Source organism: Zootoca vivipara, chromosome 12 (genome assembly GCF_965207765.1).
Source record: "Zootoca vivipara chromosome 12, rZooViv2.hap1.1, whole genome shotgun sequence".
Lineage (NCBI taxonomy): Eukaryota > Metazoa > Chordata > Lepidosauria > Squamata > Lacertidae > Zootoca > Zootoca vivipara.
Window position 1 is genome coordinate 19593740 of NC_142595.1, and position 22664 is coordinate 19616403.

Here is a 22664-nt window from a genome sequence, read left to right on the forward strand (position 1 = left end):
AGAGATATGTTGGAAAAATTAGAGAACTTGCTCAGGAAAGGGTGACTTTTTAAAATGACCCAGTTAATTAATGCTCGTAACAAGTCCCCATCAGATCCCTTCTCAATATAAGTGGTGTGTTTCATTTGCTTGACCAAATCGTTTTTCATAAACTGAAATCCGCAGGCTGGCCTGACTTCTGCCGAAACACTGATCTGCATCCAACTTCGGATCTGACTCCGATCAGGCCCATTGAGGTTAATGTACTGAAGTTAGCTGTGTCCATTCAATTCAGTGGGTCTTCTCTTGAGTATGACGAGCATTGCTGCCCTTTGTCCGTTTGCAGGCCACCTCTGGGATTTATGAAACAGGTGACACTGCAAATTTTATAGACTGCGAACGGAGGGAAAGAAATGATTTGGGGAGGGAGGGGTGTCAACCCGAGAGTGTCCTTAGGAATGCAGTTCTCGGGGTTCTCTGGAAGGTGGTTTCTTAAACCAATGTCTGTCTTGTAGTTTTGATATGCCCTCTGATCACAAAAGGAGCATAGCAAATCCATACCGGATTTAGGCCAGTGACCTGAAGAAACCTGGGGAAGTTTTTTACCCTGTGGTTTTTGTACTGTGGTCTGAATAGCAGGAGTTGGGCTGCGGTGGGTGAGTTGGTCGCATTGCAGCATAAGGCTTGACTTGATGTTCTTTCTCTGCCTTTTCTAGGGGTGCACAATTACGTAACTACTGCATGTACCGCAGTGGTAGAGAGTTTTCATTTTTGAATGCTTTCTAGCTTTGCCTACTGGGAACAGGGGCTGTGCATGGGACCAGAGCCTTGTTCTGCGCCAGTGTGGCGCTTCAGTTTCCGATTCCACAGGGCTTATGTCTTCACACACTTTCAAGTGTGCTGTTGTAAGCATGAGGTCTAGAAACTTGTTTGGAAAGCCGGACGCTGTGGCTTTTTCCTTGTTCCGAGGCAGAATTCCAGCAGTTGTTCTGCCGGGAAGGGTTGTTTTGCATTTCACCTGACCTGGTAGCGAGACGGCGCCCTAATAATGCGGAAGGAGATAATTATCAGGAAGATCTTCCTTCACCCTGGGGGTGATTTCTGCTGGAATCCATGGCGCAAGAGGTTCGCCTTGTGCAGGTACCGCTGAGAATAAAGGGCTGGCTCAGGGCAGGTGACAATGACTCGATTAGAGCACTTTTTGCACTCTGGTCCTTCCCATTGCATGTGGCTTCCACCCTCAGGATGGCACAGGTACAGGTAGGTCGTCTTCTGCTTCCCTCTCCCCCCTTTAAAACGTGTTTCCCGGCGCTGTCCTTTGGCAGGCTTTAGGCTCCAAGCGCTGTCTCGGCCTCTTGAACTGGTTGTGGCGCTTAAGTTAAAAAACATGATTGCAAAAAATCATTGGGGGGGGGGGCAGCTGCCCCACACTTAAATCAAGCAAATACATAAAAATACTTATGGTAGATAAAAGTAGAGATTGTAGAATGATTTTGACAGATTTTTCTGAGCACTTGGGGTCAAAAGAAATGAATTTAAAGCAACTGTTGTTGAGACATTTCATTCTGAATCTGCTAGACCAGTGGTTCCCAAAGTGGGTGTTACTGCCTCCTTTGGGGGGGGGGGTGCACGCGCGCGTGTGGATTACCTAAGAGGCACTAGGCACCAGGGGGGTGCTGGGGGGGTCGTGTAAATTACTATCAGGCTTTGAAAAGCTGGCATCAGTGGATCGAGATTTGTTGAATCAATTAAACGAAGCAGTTTTAACTGGTATGAATTGCCGTTTCGAGTTTTATTGTGTTATTATTATTAGCTTCCTCGGTGGGTCACGCAAACTGCCATTCTGAATGCTTTCTATTTGGCACAAGGGGGTGAGTTTATGGAACCGGGGGGGGCAGTGGGCTGAGAAAAGTTTGGGGACCACTGTGCTGGATAGAGGATGGTGACAGGTGGGTGTCCTGCCAGCACACACACCCTCCCCTTGCCAACATAAATCCTGGCTACGCCCATGAAGCGGGAGTCGGGACTAGGGCGCAAACCTAACGGGGATGCCTCTCCACCCTTGCTTGCCCGAAGTGTCTCCCCTCGAGGTGGAGGAGGGCGCGCGCGCGCTCCGGGATACACTTTCTCCGTTGCGGTGTCTCCTCTTTTGATCTCTGCCCAGGAGCCGCTGCTATTGGCTGCCTCTCTTGTGACGTGCGGGGACTGCGGTTGTCCTATGTAGCAAGCGCCGGGCTTAGTTTCCGTCTCTTTCCAGAGACCCGGGATTCTCTGCTGGGTTGGTGCGGGTGGGCAGGAGGGGGGGGGAGAAGCAAAAGGAGGAACCCGGGGGCCACTTTCTCCACCCCAACCCTCCTTTAAATAAAAAAAAAGGAGGGGAGGGGTGGAAGGATCAGCTCTCCGCCGGCCCTCGGCGTTCAAAAGGAAGCTGGCCAGGGAGAGAGAGGGGGAAGCTTTTTTTTCCCTTCCCCATTGAGAGCGATGCAGTGAGCAAAGTTGGAAGTGTGAAGCGAAACTAGGGATCTCCCGCTCCCGGCTTGACGGCTGGGATCCGGTCCAAGAGCGCACGTGAGTCTGCCGCACTTGGGGGTGACGGGGAGAGGAAGAAGAGAGCAGAGTTGAGCTGAGAATTGGCCAAGGGCAAAAGGGACACAGGAAAAAGTGGATGCGGCCCGGGGCCCTGGGGTTGGGGGGGCAGGAGGGTGCTGGTGGGGAGGCAGAATCCGAGTAGCGTTGGGTGGCAGAGGAGATCTTGGAACTAAGCAGTAGACGTGGGGCGAGGGGGGCAGCAGTTTTGCAGAAGTTTTGGGATGGGTAATGGGAAGGCTTATATATGATAAGTGTAGACCACTGGGTGAGGTGCCATGTGGATAAGTAAGTGATGAATAGTTCATTTGGGGGGGTGGGTGGGACGTTGATCCCAGCTCTTTGATGGGATCAGAGGAAGGAGAGGTTATATATAACCTCAACCATTAAAGATCTGTGGTCCAGTTACGTTGTTCTGCCTTATAAAATAGCTACCTATTGCGCTTTGGAAGAATTTCCACCTCTAGATGCTGATTATTGGAGCATTAGACAAAAGGGGGGGGTTGTGGGAAGAGAGGTGGCGACCCAAGGAGGTCATTTAAGGATGCAAAGTGCATTGTGCCCAAGACAAGGGTACAGGTATGCCTAGAAAAGTTGCCTTCCCTTCACACTGCCCTATTCCAAAAAACATCCACCAAGCATCTTGTTTTGGTGGGGAGGAAGTGACTTGTCCTTGTAGTAGTAGGTTTTGGGTTGTTTTTTTTAATGCTGTTCTTGTTTCGCATGCTGTGAGTTCATGAAAGCTGCCGCCTCTTTGATTCCATTGTCCCATTTGGGGATGGGCAACTGGATTATGCAGGAACTCAGAGAGGGGGAAGGGCTAGGCAAGTTGTCTTACCTAATGGGGGCAGCATAGGAGCAAACTCCTTAAAATATTTGAGCAAGCTGCCACCACTACCACCACCACCCCAAGTTGATGGGCATTGCCATTCAAATGGTGTGTGTGTGTGTGTCCCATCCCGTCCCCCTGTCCCCCCGGGACCGCCAGCTTCTGCCATTAGAATGGGAGGCCAGAAAGTTGCTTATCACATCGTCTGGAGGCTCATGACACAGCAACCTTGCCAAAGATCTGGCTTGTCCATGTTTGGTTGGAAGGCTGCCTGGAAACCCAACCTGGGCATATGCTGATTTTTTCCCCCTATAGGAACAAAGACAGGATGTAACTGCAACAAATACACAGAAGATAGAATGGTGGTCATGGCAGCTTCTGATCTAGGCATTGAGATCTTTGTGGGCTCCAAAGATGCAGGGTTTGGGGGTTTTTTACTCTAAGAGAGCCAGGGTAGAAAGGTGTTTGAGGAGGGCCAAGGAGAAAACATTGCTACCATTGCCAGTTTGAAGGTTCTGGAGGAGAGTCCGTGGGCTGTACTGGGGCAAGCAGATCCAGGAAGCTTCATACTTAATCCAAGGTGATTGGATGGATCTGGGATTTGAAGGGGTCTTTGAGATACTGAGCTGGAGGTCTGGCTCTAGGAATGCTTTTAAGGAAGCAAGGCAATGCCTTTTGATGTGACAGGCAACTGAGGGTACTTTGCATGGATTGGACTGAGTTCAGTGGTTGAACATCTGTAGGCCAAAGTTTCAGCTTCAATCTCTAGGTAGGAGTGACTCGTGTCTGAAATATTGGAGAATCCCTCGCAGTCAGAGCAGGCAAGTCATGCGTTAGATGGACACAATGATCTAACTCGGTGCAAGGCAGTGTAAAAGGCTCCTGCTAGGCTGATGGCTTGCGTGCAGTTTGCAATACAGCCATACCTTGGTTCTCGAACGGAATCCATTCTGGAAGTCCATTTGACTTCCAAAAACCAAGGCACGGCTTCCGATGGGCTGCAGGAGCTTCCTGCACTCAACTGGAAGCTGCGTCAGGCTTCCAAACAAAGTTTGCAAACCGGAATACTTGCTTCGGGGTTTGCGGCGTTCGGGAGCCAAAACGTTCGAGTCGCAAGGCCTTCGAGAACCAAGGTACAACTGTACTTACAAGCCTTGCCCGTCTCAAAAATGTGCTACACGGGACTATTACTCCCATTCTACAGGGGCAGAACTGAGACAAAGAAAGGAGTGGCTTGAACCCAACACCCTCCCAGGGCCACGCCGATTCTTTTAGGGCCAACAGCACTGGAGAGCAATTTTGTCGAGGCCTAACGTTAGCAATTCCAGGGGGGGTTGTGTGGAAATCTTCAAGGTCATATTTGTCTCATGGTAACTGCAAGTAGAAGCAGATTCCCAGTTTGGTCCTTGTGCCATGAGCATGATTGTGTGTGCTCTGCCTTCTTCCCAAATCAGCATATGGTGGGGGTCCCCCTCCCCCATGCAAATTACACAATTGTGTACTCTAGTTTACAGTATTCTTTCTTGAGGCAGGATCTAAAGCTGGGATAGGGAACCAGTGGCCCTCCAAGTAATGGCCAGGGATTATTAAAGCTGCAGTGTGGCAACATCTGGAGGGCCAGATGTTCCCCAGCCCTAAAGTTATGCAAGGCACTGAAACCTAGGCTATTGGAAACCCTGCTCAGCACTCCCCTGCCCTCCTTTTTTAAAAAAATCACCAATCATTGCCTCTGCATCTTCAGATCCTTCCCATTTTGAAAGCTTAGAAACTTGGGTTCTCAAAAATAAAAGTACCGGTAACTACCGGTAGTAACTGCAAGCGGGGTTAAGGAGGCAAGATTATAGGATGTTGCATCAAAAGAGTTGTACCTCTTGGCAAAAGTCCCTGTCTTATCCTGAGCCGCCCAAATGCATATGGACACAGCTGCTTTGCTCGAACCCTTCGCTGGAACGTTTATCCACATGTACGCACCCACGCCTCCCTAAAATGCTGTGTGTTCCTCATACCTCTTGCCCCTGCATACCGATAAAAGATTGCACTCATCTTTCTGGCATCCCGGCTTTGACTTCCCCATTCGTCAGTTGCTCTTAAGCTTCTCGCCCAATTATCTGCCCCATTTTCCTGCCCTTCCCTTCTTCCTCCCCATGCAAAGTTCTCAACACCCACATTATCTGAGCCTTCTGTTGCAAGAAGAGAGTAACACCGAATGTAGGGCATGTTTGGAAATCGTGGTTTAGACACCTTCAAATATAGCATCCCGGAGATCCTCTCCAAACAAGCGTGCTCTTTTATTTGCTGGATGTAGAGCCTTCCAGTATAAATAAGAGGCTTCTCCATACAGAGTTTTATTTCATTCCCTATTAATTTTCCTTTTTGTTTGTCCTTCTTGGCCTTCTCTCTTTCATTCCCCCCCAACCTCCTGGTCAGGTGTTTTTCCCTTCTGGGGGGACTCCTACAGACCAGCTGCCATTAGGCAAGCGATATGTTTATCCTGTCAGTGTGGAAAAGAAGGGATTTTAGAATAGACCAGCTTCTTCAAAGAAAAACAGAGAAGGCTAAATTTAGAATTTACCTAAATGTCTCTCCTCTAAATTAAAGGCATTCCGTTTAAAAGAAAGCCTCCCCAAAGCTCAGTGCAGTTCTCAACGTGGAGGAAAGCCCACAATTTTTTTTTTGTTAGAACTAGATGGACGTGGCAACCCTGGTTCCGGATTGCAGGTGACACAGTGCCTTTTTGTCCTACCTCACAGGGTTGTTGAGAACGATAAATTGGGCAAAGATTGTAAGTCGCTTTATACAGAGAAAGGGGCTGTGCAGAAAGAAAAGAAATTTAGCTATTGGGCCAGTTTTTGGCGTGTCATCGCTCTGGTACGGCCAAGGGCAGTTATTCTGACCATTTCTGGCACGAATTGGATGGATACTCCACCATACGCAAGTATTCCCTCCACATAGGAAGCTAGCACGGCAGAGAGGAAGTCTAGGAGTCCTGAAATGCTCGTTTTCTGCACGGAGGGAATGTTTTCATATTGGGGGACAGCCATTCATACAAACCTCCTTGTTAAGGGATGCTATGTCACCCAGTAACAATTGCTGAGGACAAACATTGTGTCTTGTCTCTGCGCAGGTCATAGAGTTGGAAGGGAAATTCTGGTCCAGCCCCCTGCAATGCAGGAATAGGCAACTGTGTCCCATGCAAGGTTCGAACCTGCAACCTTGGCTCTGTCAGCACCACACTCTAGCCAACCAAGCTATCCTTGTAGTACTTAAACTCTCCTGCTCACCTATTTTGGTAGCAGAGTTATTGTCATGCGGCGGCGGCGGGGTGTGTGTGTGTGTACACATCATGAATGGCTTGAAAGAATACAAGGAAGACTTATTAAGCTCTGACCAGTTTTGGGGAAAGATGGCAATCCCCAAGGTTGCCAAATTTGCTTTTCATTTTACTTTGCAGCTGAGCACAGAGGTTCCTGATACAGTGGTACCTCAGTTTAAATACACAATTGGTTCCGGAAGTCTGTACTTAACCTGAAGCGTACTTAACCTGAAGCGAACTTTCCCATTGAAAGTAATGGAAAGTGGATTAATCCGTTCCAGACAGGTCCGCGGAGTACTCAACCTGAAGCTTACTTAACCTGAAGCATGAGCGTAATTGGTTCTGGAAGTCTGCACATAACTGAAGCGTACTTAACCTGAAGCAAACTTTCCCATTGAAAGTAATGGAAAGTGGATTAATCTGTTCCAGACGGTCCGCGGAGTACTTAAGCTGAAAGTACTCAAACCGAAGCGTACTTAAACTGAGGTATGACTGTATAGCCATGATGGATATCTAAAAAATATGTATATTCCACGTTTCAGACAAATACTGTTTCCCAAATTCAGGTAGGTAGCCATGTTGGTCTGACGCAGTCGAAGTAAATAAAAAATTGTCCAGTAGCACCTAAGAGACCAACTAAGTTTGTTCTGGGTATAAGCTACCAGAACAATCTTAGTTGGTCTCTAAGGTGCTACTGGACAATTTATAATTTATTTTGACTGTTTCCCAAAGTTTACTTAATATATTGCATTTATATCTCACCTCTCCTCCAAGGAGCTTGAGGTGGCATGCTATTTCTCCTCCTCCCCATTTTGTCCTCACAACAACAACAACAACAACCCTGCAAGGTAGATTTAGGCAGAAAGTGAGTGACTGGCCCCAATAGCAACCCAGTTGTGCTTCATTGCCGAGTGGGGATTTGAACCCTGCTCTCCCAGACCCTGATCCAACTCTGCATAACCACTAGACCACACTGCTCACGTCAGTCATCACCACCACCATCATCATAAAGTGAGAAGCAGGCTTCTGCCCTGAGATCTACAAACGTAAAAAGATGAGCGATGAAGGGAAGAGGAGTGGAGTGGAGGCCAAAGGTGGAGGGAGATCAATCTGACAATGCCAAGAGCAAAGGTGCGAGCTGTAAAACAGACGGTTGGCATCTGGTTGGAGCCAGGCTGCTCTTAAATTCCCCAGACGCTTTGCTTGGGTGGAAGTGACCCAGCAGCCTTAGCTCTTTCTAACCCAGGGGTGGGGAAGCATGGTTTTCTGAACACAGGCTGCATTCCCTTCTGGGCGGCAGGCAAAAGTGGGCAGACCAATAAAAGTACATGTACATCGTGGCTGGTATCCACCCCCCTTGCCCGGCCCTCTTTATCCTCCACCCACGCCAGAGGCATCATTATCCTCCTCCGAGGACGCCCACAAGCCAGCCAAATAAAAAAGGAAGGGCTGGGTTTCGAGAGCTGGGCTGGTGAGGGGTGAGACCTTGGGAGAGTTCTGAGGGCCACACAGAGGCTTGGGGGGAGCCCCGCATTTGGCCTGGGGTTCCCCACCTCTGCTCTGATTGGCAAAGGCCAGTCCCTGCTTCCCTCCACTGGCTCTGCGGTCCCTAAGGACAGGGATGAAGATGTTGCTGAGCTGTCAACCCTTGGCCATGCTGGCTGGGGCTGATGGGAACGGCAGTCTGCAGACCCTCCAAGTGTCCCGGTTTTCCCGGGACAGTCCCGGATTTACAGGAGCCGTCCCGGTTTCTGACTTGATCCTGGAATGTCCCGCTTTTCCTTAGGATGTCCCTGTTTTCATTGCGGAAATGCCAGAGGGTCTGGTAGAACATTACATCCCTATTTTCATTGGAGGGTATGGAGTTAAGCGACCCCCCCCCCAAGCCAAAGAGATAAGTAACTATAGAACCTTTCGAAGACACCTGAAGGCAGCCCTGCATGGGGGAGTTTTTAAATGTTTTCTTGTGTTTGTATATACTGTATGTTGGAAGCCGACCAGAGTGGCTGGGGCAACCCAGTCAGATGGGTGGGGTAATAAAACAGGAATAAAAAGGTAAAGGACTCCTGACAGTTAAGTCCAGTTGTGAATGACTCTGGGGTTGCAGTGCTCATCTCGCTTTACAGGCCGAGGGAGCCGGCGTTTGTCCGCAGACAGGTTTTCCGGGTCATGTGGCCAGCATGACTAAGCCGCTTCTGGCGAAACCAGAGCAGCGCATGGAAACCCCGTTAACCTTCCCGCCGCAGCTATACCTATTTATCTACTTGCACTTTGTGCTTTCGAGCTGCTAGGTTGGCAGGAGCTGGGACCGAGCAACAGGAGCTCACCCCGTCACAGGGATTCGAACTGCCAGACTTCCGATCGGCAAGCCCAAGGTTCAGTGGTTTAGACCACAGCGCCACTCGCGTCCCTAAATGAGGAATAGGGCACCCTTATTTTCATTGGATAAATGTTGAAGGGTATGAGTCGGGGGCAGGGGGCAGAGGTTCCCCATCGCTGCCCCAGGGTAGCTGGCCATTGGAGCAGAGTACCGTATTTGTCCTGGCTCGTACTTAGCTATCCCTCCTTTCCTTTCCTTCCCATGCCCAGGGAATCATTGATTCATTCTCTCGAAAACTCTGTTGGGATCTCTTATCTCCCTTCCCCCAGCCCCGCTGCTGCTGCTGCTGGATGTGCCAAATATTAGCATGACTCAGCTGTGCTCCAGAGAACAGTTCTCCGATGTTTAGGCTGCGCTTGGAGTTTCTCGGCAGAGAGGTTAAGCAGGGACGCAAACATTGTATTTCTCTCCAGCCTCTCGCCAGCTACAAAGGTAGGGCGGCCACAAATGCTTCTTTGGAGAAGAAGGTATTTTGAAACGTTCTCGAGTGCTTTTGGCGGCATTGCCCAAGGAGGGGGCACGCTTGTGTTATTTGCACACAGAATGGCCCTTTCCTTCTGCAAATCAATAAGAGGCATGTGGAGGAATCCCAAGGAAGGCAGGCTCCTTTAGGGAAGAGGCTGTCCCTGAGCTGCCTTTGCCCCAGCTGGAAAGTTCGAGTTCCACCCTTGCAAGTCCAAAAGAAGATGGAGCAATTGCAGCTTTGCAGCTGGGTCATGGGAGACCTGTGTTCAAGTGCCGCCTCCACCGTAGCCTTTGCTCTGCGACCGTGGGAGCATTGCACGCCCTGTGCCCAAACTTCCTGCATCTGAAGAGTGGGGAATGTGCTTGGTTTTGCTTCCCTTTTGGGTGTGTTGGCAAGGAACATAGTGTGCCGTACACTTGGCCTACTTTCAGCGCAATCCTCAGTACATCGGCTGGTGAACCTGTGGTCCTCTAGATCAGGGCGGTCCAACCTCTTAGACCAAGTGGGCCGCAAGAATGCTTTGACACAGAACCCCGGGGCCACACAGCACAATGGCCCAGAATGCAACCTCTGTGCAAACGGGGAGTTACCTGTATTTGGTTTTTAATGTGTTGTAAACCGCTTTGAGGTGTTTTTCTTCAAAATACAAAGCAGTACAGAAATAATAATAATAATATAATAATAATAATAATCCGATCGCAATAAAGGCACCTAGGCATTCTGTTGCAGCGGCCGTAATTTAGGCTTAAAATGCCATTTCGCAATTAGCCAATTATGAGTTTCCAACACTGGTTGCATTGTGAAATGAGGCCTTTCACAAATGCACGATGCACATCCGTAAAATGAAATGTGTGCAAGTTAGAAATTAAATATTGGGCTGTGGCATGAAATTAGAAGCCGTTGCAAATCTGCATCCCAGAAATCTGCAAAGCAAACAGAGGCCCCAGCTCTCTAATCATTTGCAGGACAAGGATTCCTGTAGCTGCTAGACTCCTTTATCTCTTGACCTTGACCAACCAGATTCAGACTTGCTGGAGTAGGCAAAGGGAGCACGCTGACCTGCCTTAGCAAGGCTGCGACGTGTTTGTCTACTTTTTAACTCTGCTCCGAGAACGTGGCTGGTCCTGTTTTGTCGTATGACAAGCCTTGCGGGTACAGGAATGGGAAAAGGTCGCTGCAGGCAGAGTTATCAGAGTGGTGGTACAGCGCTGACGGTGTTGGGTTTGCCTGTGATGAGCTGTGTCAAACCCTCACCTTCAGCGGAACTTAAATGTTCAGGTAGCTGAGGGGTAGCCCCATTTTTCTTTTGCTTCCCAGTCACCTGTTTCTCTTCCCCCATGCCTCCACTTTATTCCATTAGTCAGGGAGAGGGTTGCGCTTCCTGAGCAGGGGTGGAATTTCTGGGATTTCCCCTGGGCTTGTCACGTTTATCTGAGGCTCGTGGTTGTGTGCCCTTTCGGCCTTGTGGGGTGGGGTGGGTGCGTCTTTAATGACAGGGTGGATCATGCAGTGGCTTTAATTTAGTGGCTTTAATTTCCCAGGCACACTAGCTTGCGGGATCTACTTTGGGTGTGACGAGAACCCGGAGATCTACCCAGGTGCAAAAGGTGTACACTTAGAATGAAAGAACAGGGCTTCTGCCGAACACAGGGATTTGTTTTGAGTGTGGCAGCTAAACTGAGTTTACCCCCCAAACTGTAAGCCTGCCTCGGCTCCCATTACAATAGTTTGATCGAGGGGGGAAGAGTAATGTTGTCATAGCTATTGTTGAACAACAGGGAGTCAGAAATCCCCATCAATCAACTGCAAACTGTGCAGAAACCTCCTAGTAGATCCTGGTTGTCCTGTTAATTCCTCCACAAGAGCAGGCTTCCTCAACCTTGGCCCTCCAGATGTTTTGGCCTACAACTCCCATGATCCCTAGCTAGCAGGACCAGTGGTCAGGGATGATGGTAATTGTAGTCTCAAAACATCTGGAGGGCCGAGGTTGAGGAAGCCTGTTACAGAATCATAGAATTGTAGAGTCCTGGGGATCATCAAGTCCAAATCTGTGCAATGCAGGAATATGCAGCTGTCCCATATGGGAATCGGACCTGCAGCCTTGGCGTTATCAGCACCATGCTTTAACCAATGGAGCTTTGGGTCAGGGGTGGATAATCATGCAGTGTTATCCTCAAATGCACCCCTTTAAAATTGTATTCCATATAAGCAAATGACTCCTGCAACAGAGTGAGCTCCCATTGCTCAGTCCTAGCTTCTGCCAACCTAGCAGTTGAAAAGCACGTCAAAGTGCAAGTAGATAAATAGGTACTGCTCCGGCGGAAGATAAACAGCATTTCTGGTTTGCCAGAAGTGGCTTTGTCATGCTGGCCATATGAACCTTTACCTTTATAGGATCTCTTTACCTTTTACCTTCTCTTACTGCAGAGGTCCAGATTTGATGAAGTGAGGACCGACCAAAGTTGTTGAACTTTTTTTAGGATTGAAGGTAAAGGTAACGGTACCCCTGACCGTTAGGTCCAGTTGCGGACGACTCTGGGGTTGTGGCGCTCATCTCGCTTTACTGGCCGAGGGAGCCGACACAGTTTGTCCGGGTCATGTGGCCAGCATGACTAAGCCGGTTCTGGCGAACCAGAGCAGTGCACGGAAACGCCATTTACCCTTTGACGTGCTTTCAGACTGCTAGGTGGGCAGGAGCTGGGACAGAGCAACAGGAGTTCACCCATCGCGGGCGGGGATTCGAACCGGCAACCTTCTGATCTGTAAGCCCAAGAAGCTCTGTGGTTTAGACCACAGCGCCACCCATGTCCCTTTTAGGATTGAAGTTTACCCCAAAGTTCTTGAGCTTTTTTTTAGGATTGATATTGTTGAGCTTTTTTTTTACAATTTTACCCCAGGACATATACTACCACGGATTAGGCCCCCGAAACATACTTTTGGACATGCCTGCCTTACTGGCATCCTATGGGGCCGTGCAATATGGGCACCCACCCCACACCCAAAGCTGTCCCGCATCAGGCCATTTGCTAGTTTTCTGAATTCTGCCTTCTCTTTGCAGCAAGGTATAAATAGATCTGCACACAGGCGGCCGCCTGCCTGTGGCATAGCTCAGTCCCAAGAATCCGACCGGCTCAGCTTGTTCCCCCAAAATAAAATTTAAAAACGAAACACAAATCATAAACCATTGCTTGAGAGGTGCCACATCTCACTGTGCTTAATTGGAAGCATGTGGCACTGCTGACTCGGCACATCCCACATGTTCCGCAACGCGCTTGCCAAGCCGGGGGCAGCCTAGGACAGGGAACATCCTGTGAAAAGGAAAGGTCTCTCTGGCCCAGAGCAGCGCTGGGACTTCGCCATCTGCTGGAGCAGAGATTCGCCATCTGTGTGTCCCAGCAGTGGGTTTTAAGCTAGCTTCAGAGGCTTCTGTGTGTTTGGGGTTTTGAACCGTAGCTTTGAGGGATGTGGCAGAAAAGCAGGGGACGAGGGACAAATGGATCTCATTCATTCATTCATTCATAGAATTCAGCCCTCCTCACTCCAAACAGGCATTGCTTCTTAGACTGCGCCGGAGCATAAGTTTACATTGCAGTGAGCAGCAAAGCCTTTAACCTCTCCTGACTACCTGTTGCAAGGCTTTACCTGAAGGAGCGTCTCCTCCCCCATCATTTAGCCCGGACACTGAGGTCCAGCTCCAAGGCCTCAGTGTCCCTCGAACACCAAGAAGTGAGTTTACAGGGTACCAGGCAGAGGGCCTTCTCGGTAGTGGCACCCGCCGGGTGGCCTCCCACCAGATGTCAAGGAAATAAACAACTATCTGACTTTTAGAAGACATCTGAAGGCAGCCCTGTTTAGAGAAGTTTTTAAAGTTTGATGTTTTATCGTGTTTTTAATATTCTTTTGTGAGGCGCCCAAAATAGTATTATTTATTTATTTATTTATTTATTTATTTATTTATTTATTTATTTTTATTTATTTATTTCAGATGAGAGCAGAGTCAGATTCAGGTCTGCTCCTGACTACAGGTTGGGCACAACTTATCTGTTAATCTGCTCGATGAGTTAATAGCACATGAATTTGAGGATTAAAAAATTAATCACCATCCACTTTCGTTTTTCTTGCACAAATCTGGCATCCTCAGTATGTTTATTTTGTTTATTAAATTTGCATCCTGCCCTTCCCAAGGAGTCCCCAAAACATCTGTGATTAACAAAAAAAAAATGAAAAGAACACATGACCTATTGTAAAAAGTGAAACACCTAAAAACATCAAACATTTAAAGCGGTTTAAAAACAGATGTAACCGAATCCCATTTCTGGATAGGCCCACTGGAAAAGACCATTTTTCAGCAGGTGTCTAATAGAGCCTGGTGTAAAGTGGCGGGGAGTTCCAAAGCTCAAGGGCTGCCATCTGTGTGCCAGGGAAACCAGTCCTGCCACTTTGCAGCAGAATTTGGCTGTGGACAGCACTGATTGGCTGGTCCATGTGACATCACAAATCCACTCACCACCCCAGAAAAATTTTATGACACTTAAAATTAACTTTCCTTGTTTGTTTTAAAAAAAAGAATGTTTAAATGAATAAATGATCGTGTAGGGCTTTTTTTAAAAAACACACACAATGAAAACAGGCAGGCAGCTTTGCAGACTGACAACAACCAGCATTAAAACTGTTGTTCTGTACATCTGCCTCCCTGCTATTTTTTAAAGTATGCTTGCGTGCTCTCGATGGGTCACGCTGCAGGTTACGTTGCGTGAGTTATCAAGCATTTTGTTAGAATTTCGCTCTCTTACGTTTTTTGGCCACATGATGGCAGTGGAGCGAAAGATGAGGCTTTTCTCTTCTGCCAATTGAGCGCATCTCTAAGAAAGAGTTTATGGCTGAAACAAACCAGCAGTCCGTGCAGGTTTATATAGAATCTTAGCTGCCCGATGTGATTGTGAGGCGATATATTATGTGAGGCTACAATGTGATGTGAGGCTGCTCTGGAGGGCAGGACTCGGACCGAATGGCTTCAATGTACAAGAAAGGAGATTCCGATTCCCGACTCAACCTCGGGAAGGACTTCCTGACGGTAAGAGCTGTTTGGCACCAGAGGTTTCTTAAGCAGAAGTTGGATGGCCATCTGCCATGGATGCTTTAGCTGGGATTCCTGAGTTGCAGGGAGGTTGGACTGGATGACCTTCGGGGTCCCTTCCAGCTCTACGATTCTATGATTCTAGGCCTTATTCCATGTCCTCCTTGAGTGCCATTGCCTAGCCGGGATGTATCCTATGATGATACCTTGATTGACGGGTGTAGAGGGGTGTGAATGACTATTATTTTGAATATTATTGATTTGTGCAGCCAAAGCCAGAACTAAACAAAAGAGGGTTGGGTGGGTGTAGAGACACCCCCCCCCTGGCTTTTGCAACTTCATCGATTGCTTCACCCTGTATCCCAAAGGTAGCCCGCCCCCTAAGGGAGTGCGGTCCCGGGACTGCAAAATAAAAATAAAAATGCCCTTGTAGTAGTCTCTGGTGGCTATCAGGAACCAGTAGGGAGTGGGAAGTGTTTTGCATTGTGGGAGAAAGAGTTGAGGTTGGACCACTACTTCCTTACCTTGAAAGAAGTCACTTCCTCTCTTCCAAAATGGCTTTGCCAGGCACAAGGGCGCCACTCTTCTAAAGAGATCCACAGAAGGCAGACTTTATCCAGGGTTTCTCAGTGATAGAGAAGCCAGATCTTCTCTGCATCCTGAACTTCAATTTGCACCAGATTTATGACATGTGCAGAAGGCGCATGACTCCCCCACCAAGAATCCTGGGAGCTGCAGTTTGTTAAAGGTGCTGTATCTGGGGTGGGGGGTGGGGGACTACAGTTCCCAGAATTATTCCGAGGAAGCCATGTGCTTTCCATGTGTGATGTGCACAAGGGCCTTGTTGATTGATTGATTGGACTGAAACAGAACAACAAAGAGATGTCGAAAGCAAGGCTGTCTTTTAAAGAAATAAGTGGAGCTTCTTCGCGAGAAATGACGGGACAGGCGTGTTTCAGTGGGGGCCCTCGCAAAAATGGCCGTGTGTGGTTTCTCTGGCAGCAAAGAGACCTTTGTGTGGAGAGAGAAAGAGAGAGAGAAAGCGAGAATCCTGGGTGATGCAGCGTGTTGGCTACTAAGGAACTGAAGATGAGAAGGTGCTTCGAAGGTGTCGGGCTGCAATGCTTTCTTAAGGTGAGCACGAATCTCCGGAAATGGGCTGTTTCTGCTGCAGGGAACCAGGATCTCAAAAGCCTGGATATCGCCATTGCATGGAGGGCTGCAACCCAACCTGTGCTTCCACCGCTGGAAGGCAGGGTGAAGCGAGCTCCTTTATCCAGGGTTGGCCCTGGTAGCCGCAGGGCCTGTGGAGGTGTGTGTGTGTGTTTGTGTGTGCGGAGGGGGGTTGCTTGGACTTCAGCGGCGAAAACGCCTTGATCCAACTCTGGCTGAAGATGCCTCTAGCCCCGGCGCCTGTCTGTTAGCTTAACCACTTTGCCTCTACCACCCGCAACCTCTAGGCCACGCCTCCGTCTCTTCATTGGCTGGCATTCCTCATTTCTGATTGGCGGGCAGGATCTATATAAAGTAGTGCGATGGCAGGACAAAGCGCACAGGTGAGTCGATGAGGTAGGAGAAGCGAGGCTGGAGAGATGGTGTGGGAGGGGGGCAGCCAGTCAGGTGGGGCTCAGAGGCTCCGCCCCCTCGACACCAGAAAAGATTTCTAGGGCTTCACCACCTTGACACTAGAAGAGATTTGCTGACTCTGCTAGGGGTTTCAAAGCTGTGTGGGGACTAAAACCCTACCATCATCATTTATTTTATTTTCACAGAGTTCTAAAAACTCAGTGAAAATCCAGATGGTGATAACTCCTACTGAATTCCAGGAAACCCAGACTCTGTATCGAGCTGCCTTACACAGATCCTCACCCAACACAAACATCCACACACAGATTAACGCCATCTTTCCACCCACCTCCAGTTTCCCAGCCTCGCATCGGTTGTCCTTTTGGGACACCGGCATGCAGGTTTCAAGGGCAAGTAATCGTCTTGCTCGCTAAGGAGCGCGGCCTGGATTAAGATGGACGCAAACCTCTGATCCCCTTTACTTGCAGGCTAAGCCTCTTAACGGTCAGAGTTGAAGATAACATGAGGGAAAAGATTAGGGCTGGAAAGATACGCTCAAAGAGGCAACTGGGCTGGAGCGATTTTGTCTAAGGAGCTGACTCAGGAGACCTGTGGGCCCAGTTTTCTTCCCCGCTCAAATTTTTAGGCTTTTTTTCCATACCAGCGCTGGTAGTCGGAGACAGTGAATGTACAAGAGAGGGGGAGATTTTGAAAACCCTGCCCATGGCTAGGGGTTGCTGCTGGGTACTTAAGACTCAGTGGAACCAGTGTTTGAAATTAGCTAGTCGCCAGGTGCATTTTGCACCTGGCTTTTGACCACTTGCAACCAAGTGAAGGTGCTCGGGCACCAGGATAGCACCTGACATCTCCACCCTCTGGGGATCATTGGTTCTAGACTGTTTTCACACACTTCCTACCCCATCCCGTAGAATGCAATCGGTTATATCGCACAATCAGAATGAATTTCAGGAACCACATTGCTTTTTCTGTGCCGCCTGAGCAGGAGCAGGAGCCATTAAGGAAAAGAGGTCGGAATAGGCCAGTCTATGTGTAGACTGTCCCTGTATCCAGTGACTTTTCTTCTTGTAAGTTCTCCAAGTTCTTAACCTAGCCCAAGGTTGTCATCTGAACTAGCCAGAGGTTTAATTGATAATTAGTCACAGTCAGCCCATCCTTTGAAAAATAAAGACTTTAGAGCCATATTGCCCCAAAATGGCCACCAGGCGTTCTGTTTTGGCAACTGCAACCTTGGTTTAAAGAGCCACTTGGCACCTAGCTTACATATCTAGAGTTTCTAACATTGAGTAGAACACACACCCGGACCAAAAGTATCATACCGGAAGTAGCGTGGCGGCCATTTTGGAACTGGGCGGCGCATGCTCAGAAGTGACTTTTGATGTTGCTGTGCCCAGTTCCAAAATGGCCACCACACCAGAAGTCGCGCTGCAGCCTTTTTGGAACTGGGCAGGGCAGCATCAAAAGTCGCTTCTGAGCATGCTCCGCCCAGTTCCAAAATGGCCGCCGCGCCAGAATAAACCAGGGAAAAACAAAAAAAATCCATTTTTTCGGCTGGAGACAGCTGGAAAAACGGGGGTTTCCCGGGGGAAACGGGAGACTTGGCAGCTATGGGTGCTTTGAACGTACTACTGTGTACGTTTTCTGTAACGAATGAAAGGCACACCCGAATAGGACTCCACCTAATGGATCTCACCTCTGTTCTTGCTGCAGGGTAGGGCTATGGCCGTAACACAGGGCCAGAAATATCTCCTCATCTTCGACTTTGACGAGACCATCGTGAACGAAAACAGCGATGAATCCATCCTCCAGGCTGCTCCAGGGAAGCAGCTCCCGGAGTCGATCCGCAGCACTTCCCGCGAGGGTTTCTACAACGAGTACATGCAGCGGGTCCTGCAGTACATGTGCGACCAAGGGGTGAAGATGGCCGACTTCAAAGCAGCCTACGAAAGGATCCCGCTCTCCCCCGGCATGGCCGACCTCTTCCAGCTCCTCTCCAAGCAGCAGGAGCACTTCGAGATCATCCTCATCTCCGACGCCAACATGTTCGGCATCGAGTGCGCCTTGAAGGCGGCCGGGGCCTATCCCCTCTTCCGCAAGATCTTCAGCAACCCCTCGAGCTTTGACAAGAGAGGCTACTTCACCTTGGGCCCTTACCACTCGCACAACTGTAAGCGTTGCCCGGCCAACATGTGTAAGCACAAGATCCTTACGGAATACCTGGCAGAGAGGGCACAGGAAGGGGCCAGGTTCGAACGCATCTTCTACGTAGGGGACGGAGCCAATGACTTCTGCCCTTCTACCGCGCTGAAGTCGAGCGACATCGCCTTCCCCAGGAAAGGCTACCCCATGCACCAGCTCATCCAGGAGATTGGGAAAAGCCAGCCGGGGACATACCAGGCCACTGTCGTCCCCTGGGACTCTGCCGTAGAGATTTCTTGCCACCTTCAAGAAGTTCTCAAGAAGAAATGTTGAGGGCGGGGGAGACCTTTGGTGGGATGAAACAGCTGCTCTCGTTTGGAAAGATCTGAACGATTATAGCATCACAGCTCTCTCACGCTTGGCTTAAGTCTCTCTCTCTCTCTCTCTCTCTCTCTCTCTCTCTCTCTCTCTCTCTCTCTCTCTCTCTCTCTCTCTCTCTCTCTCTCTCTCCTTTCTCCACCTCAAAATCTCTTATCTCTGGGTCTCCCCTCCCTTCAGCCTAGAGATAAGGGCTCACTATGCAGTTAGGAAATCCATTCAAGGAAGGGTGGGTGGATGACAGGTCACTTTAAATATTTTTGATCGCCTTTTTGAAAAGCAAAAGCAAAACACTTTTGCATTTGCTAAACCCACGCATCTCGTTTTGCTTGGGCTGGTTCTTCTCAGTAGCGCTCTCAGCGCATGGGGAAATTCTGTCGCTACCAAAGCATTTCGACTGCTCCCAGGTGTTAATCTAGCTCTTCTCCCCCTCCCTTAACAAACACCCTTTAAAAAATTTTTTACATTTCCAGATCCTACTCCATCTAACAGGATGTCGGAATTGTCTTTAATTGTTTAACTAAATTGGGGTGGGGGTCACCTAGCATCTCCGGAAAGGAATGGGAGAGCCAGAAAGATTATCCCAGCTGCATCTTCTGGTTGGACTTGATGATTCCTGGTATCATTGCTCATCTTGTGGCTGAGATGAGCCACTTTGGTTGGGGGACGGAGAACCTACTGCCTCCGGATATTTGCTGAACTACAACTCCCACAATTCCCGACCATTCGCAATGCTGGCTGGGGGCTGATAGGAGCTGTGGTCCAACAACAACCGAAGGACTATAGCTCCATCCCCACTGCTTGACTTAGGCCGAGCACGTTGGGAACAAAATGGGAAAGCACTTTTGCTGCAGCAGCCTATGAATGGTGTTTACTGCTCTCCCCTTCCTTGCCTGGCAAGACAACGTCTTCAAGGAGTATTCCTGCTGCTCAGAAGGGGCTGGTGTCTAAAAGGAAGGGGGAACGAACAGGATCGGGAGGCCTGTAGGTTGCAGTGAATGGCAAAGAGGGCAAAGAGACCAGCGGGCTCTGGGTTGAGACCTGAATGAGTCAGAAGAAGTAGCCAGTCAGTGCACAGGGTGGGCGAATGAGAACAAGCAAAGATATATTTGAGGCGCCACTTTTCTCTAAGGGTGCCTCGCCCTGGTAAGCACCCTAGTTGTGCTCCCATTGCACATTTTGGCTCTTGCTGGCCTGGGTTTCACCTTTGGGCATTTCCCCATTCCTGCACAGCTCTTTTCCTTGCAGATTCTGGCTGGATTTCTCTATTCCCCATACGCTGAATTTGTCAGTTTGCAGCAGCCACATCCCAATGAATGGCGGATTGGGGGCAGGGGTTGCGGAGTAGAAATGGATTATTTGGCAAGGTGGGAAATCCACGTGGAGTTGGGTCTTGTGCTACAAATGCATCATTTTAAAGGAAAAGGCGGTCCTTTCTGCTACATCCATATGCTGGTTTTTGTACCCACTTTGGGTTAAACCACAGAGCCTAGGGCTTGCTGATCAGAAGGTCGGCAGTTCGAATCCCTGCAACAGGGTGAGCTCCCGTTGCTCGGTCCCAGCTCCTGCCCACCTAGCAATTCAAAAACACATCAAAAGTGCAAGTAGATAAATAGGGACCGCTCCGACGGGAAGGTAAACGGCGTTTCAGTGCGCTGCTCTGGTTCGCCAGAAGCAGCTTTGTCATGCTGGCCACATGACCCAGAAGCTGTCTGCGGACAAACGCCGGCTCCCTCGGCCTATAGAGCGAGATGAGTGCCGCAACCCCAGAGTCGGACATGACTGGACCATACCTGCCAAGTCCTGGATGGGAAAATCCGGGATCGGCAGCCCACGACACCGGAAACGCGTAGACGCAACTTCCGGTGGCGCTTTGCCCTTCTATGGGCACCAGAAAATGGCGGCGCCAGCGCCGGAGGTCGCTTCTACGCATGACCGGAAGTGCGTAAAAGCGACTTCCGGCACCGCCGCCGCCATTTTCTGGTGCCCATAGAAGGGCAAAGCGCCACCGGAAGTTGCGCCTACGCGTTTCCGGACACGCGTAGAAGCGACTTCCGGCGCCGGCGGCGCCATTTTCTGGTGCCCATAGAAGGGCAAAGCGGCATCAGAAAAATGGCCACCGGCAGAAGCAGATTTAAGGGAGAATATCGGGATAAAAACCTAAACGGGAGACCGCCGGGAAACGGTAGGAAAAAAGGGGTTTGCCCGGTGAAAATGGGATACTTGGCAGCTATGGACTGGACCTGATGGTCAGGGGCCCCTTTACCTTTACCTTTACCCACTAATGACTTCCCCCAAAGAACCCTGGGCATGGTAATTTGATAAGGGTGTTGAGCATTCTCCTAGGAACATGAGCATTCATGGGGGGGGGGGTGTTCCTCCCGCAGATGAACCATAATCTCCAATTCTCTAGCCTTAATTTTTTTTTTTTTAAAGAGCAAGTATCTAGCATTTGTCGAACCTGAGATACGGGGCAAAAATGTACAGCTACTATTCTTACTTTTTTGGTGAGAACCGAGCCTGCTTCTTCCACCCGTGGAAAAATTGCTTGAGAACCCCATGCCTGGGAAGAAATAACTCTATTCAATCAATAGCTACAAAGACTTTAGCAATGGGGGAAACAGATACTGGGCAAAGTCTGGAAAAAGAGACCGTGTAAAACTTTTAATCCGAACGAGGCCTGTATCTTTCTAAGTGAGATACATGCTTCTGCCACAGAAATCCCAAGGGTGTGCTTAACATAAACAATAAGTGATGGTCCATGAGATCATAGATGGGTCATATGGTCCTATGTGGATTGTGTGTCCTGCCCTTGCATGCAACGATCATCAACAGATTGCTTTGAGAGACACTTCTGTGAGTGCACCCCCGCCAGATCCTTCTCTATTTATGATATTTCTATTGCAGCCTTAAATTTTCCTCTCCCTTGCTGCTTTCCCTGAAACCAGCAAGATGTTCCTGTCCTTAGGCTTGCCGCCTGCTCATCCACCACAGATTGCACAACCAGACCCATTTGTCAGTCCGTCTTGCTTTGCCTTCGCCCGCTCCTAATTCTGTTTCCTCTGCAAACCTGCTTTGTTGTCAACAACTCCCTCCCTTTCTCCACTGGTCTGTCAATGCTTGTTGGAACTTAAAAGCCATGGAAACTCTTTTTGTAAGTGTGCAAAAAAAGAAAGAAACAATCAATTAGCAAACAATTTCAATTTATTTTGTCTTGCGTACACTTCAGCAATAGCTGCATGCTCTGTGACTACATTTCCAAGTGACCAAAATTCCCTGTGGCCTGTTTGTTTGTTTTTGTCCTGCAATGTTGAATGTATGGATCTCTCTACTCGAGACCCTGACAAGCATATTGGGGAGAGGGGGGTATCCTTCCCTCCTGGGGAGTTGCCCTTTCTGTCCTAAACCAATCTCCCTACACAGTGGAACCTTTGTTCTCAAACAGCTTAGTTGATGAACAAATTGGCTCCTGAAGGCCGAAACCCTGGAAGTAAGTGTTCCAGTTTTTTAACGTTTTTCAGAGGCCGAACGTCTGACGCAGTTTCCGCTTGAGTGCAGGAAGCTCCTGCAGCCAATTGGAAGCCATGCCTTGGTTTTCAAACGTTTTGGGTGTTGAACGGATTTCCAGAAGGGATTAAGTTCGAGAACCAAGGTACCACTGTATCCGTTGTTCTGTGGGGTGAAGCAACCTCTAGTTTGCAACACATGGTTTTATAAGCCATCTTTTCGACTGTGTACCTCCCTCTTAATGTGCTTTGTCTTCCCTCCCTTCTCCGAGAAGAAGAACTGAAGACCAGAGAAAATGGAACCGTTCTCGGGCAGTCACCACCCATCCTTGCCGGGACTGCAACTCCCAACAGTCCCCACCACCTTGGCTGCGTTGCCTGAAGCGGATGGGACCTGGAGCCCAACATCACCTGTCTTAGCCCGGCA

At 49.2% G+C, this 22664-nt stretch overlaps 1 protein-coding gene across 8 annotated transcripts; it reads left to right on the forward strand.

Moving 5' to 3' along the window:
* The first annotated feature begins 964 nt into the window (after positions 1-964).
* Positions 965-21934, forward strand: PHOSPHO1 (phosphoethanolamine/phosphocholine phosphatase 1). 8 transcript variants are annotated; one of them, XM_035137126.3, is made up of 4 exons: positions 2183-2547; positions 15633-15764; positions 16091-16186; positions 17925-21934. In XM_035137126.3, exons 3-4 carry the CDS (start codon positions 16166-16168, stop codon positions 18684-18686), a joined length of 783 nt encoding a protein of 260 aa, XP_034993017.1. In that variant the 5' UTR covers positions 2183-2547; positions 15633-15764; positions 16091-16165; the 3' UTR covers positions 18687-21934. The 8 variants fall into 8 exon arrangements, with proteins under 8 accessions (XP_034993011.1, XP_034993015.1, XP_034993017.1 ...); XM_088654579.1 differs by lacking the exon at positions 2183-2547 and adding an exon at positions 9297-9519 and having other exon boundaries at positions 17925-18768; XM_035137124.3 differs by lacking the exons at positions 2183-2547; positions 16091-16186 and adding an exon at positions 1127-1239 and having other exon boundaries at positions 17925-18768.
* The last annotated feature ends 730 nt before the right edge of the window (positions 21935-22664 follow it).

What these genes read in the sequence shown, in the direction of transcription:
- PHOSPHO1 (XM_035137120.3), top strand. Translation starts at nt 1,093, where the DNA reads ATGGCGCAAGAGGTTCGCCTTGTGCAGGTACCGCTGAGAATAAAGGGC. An exon ending in TCAGGATGGCACAGGTACAG is followed by an intron (nt 1,240 to 17,924) that starts GTAGGTCGTCTT and finishes TTCTTGCTGCAG; the next exon opens with GGTAGGGCTATGGCCGTAAC.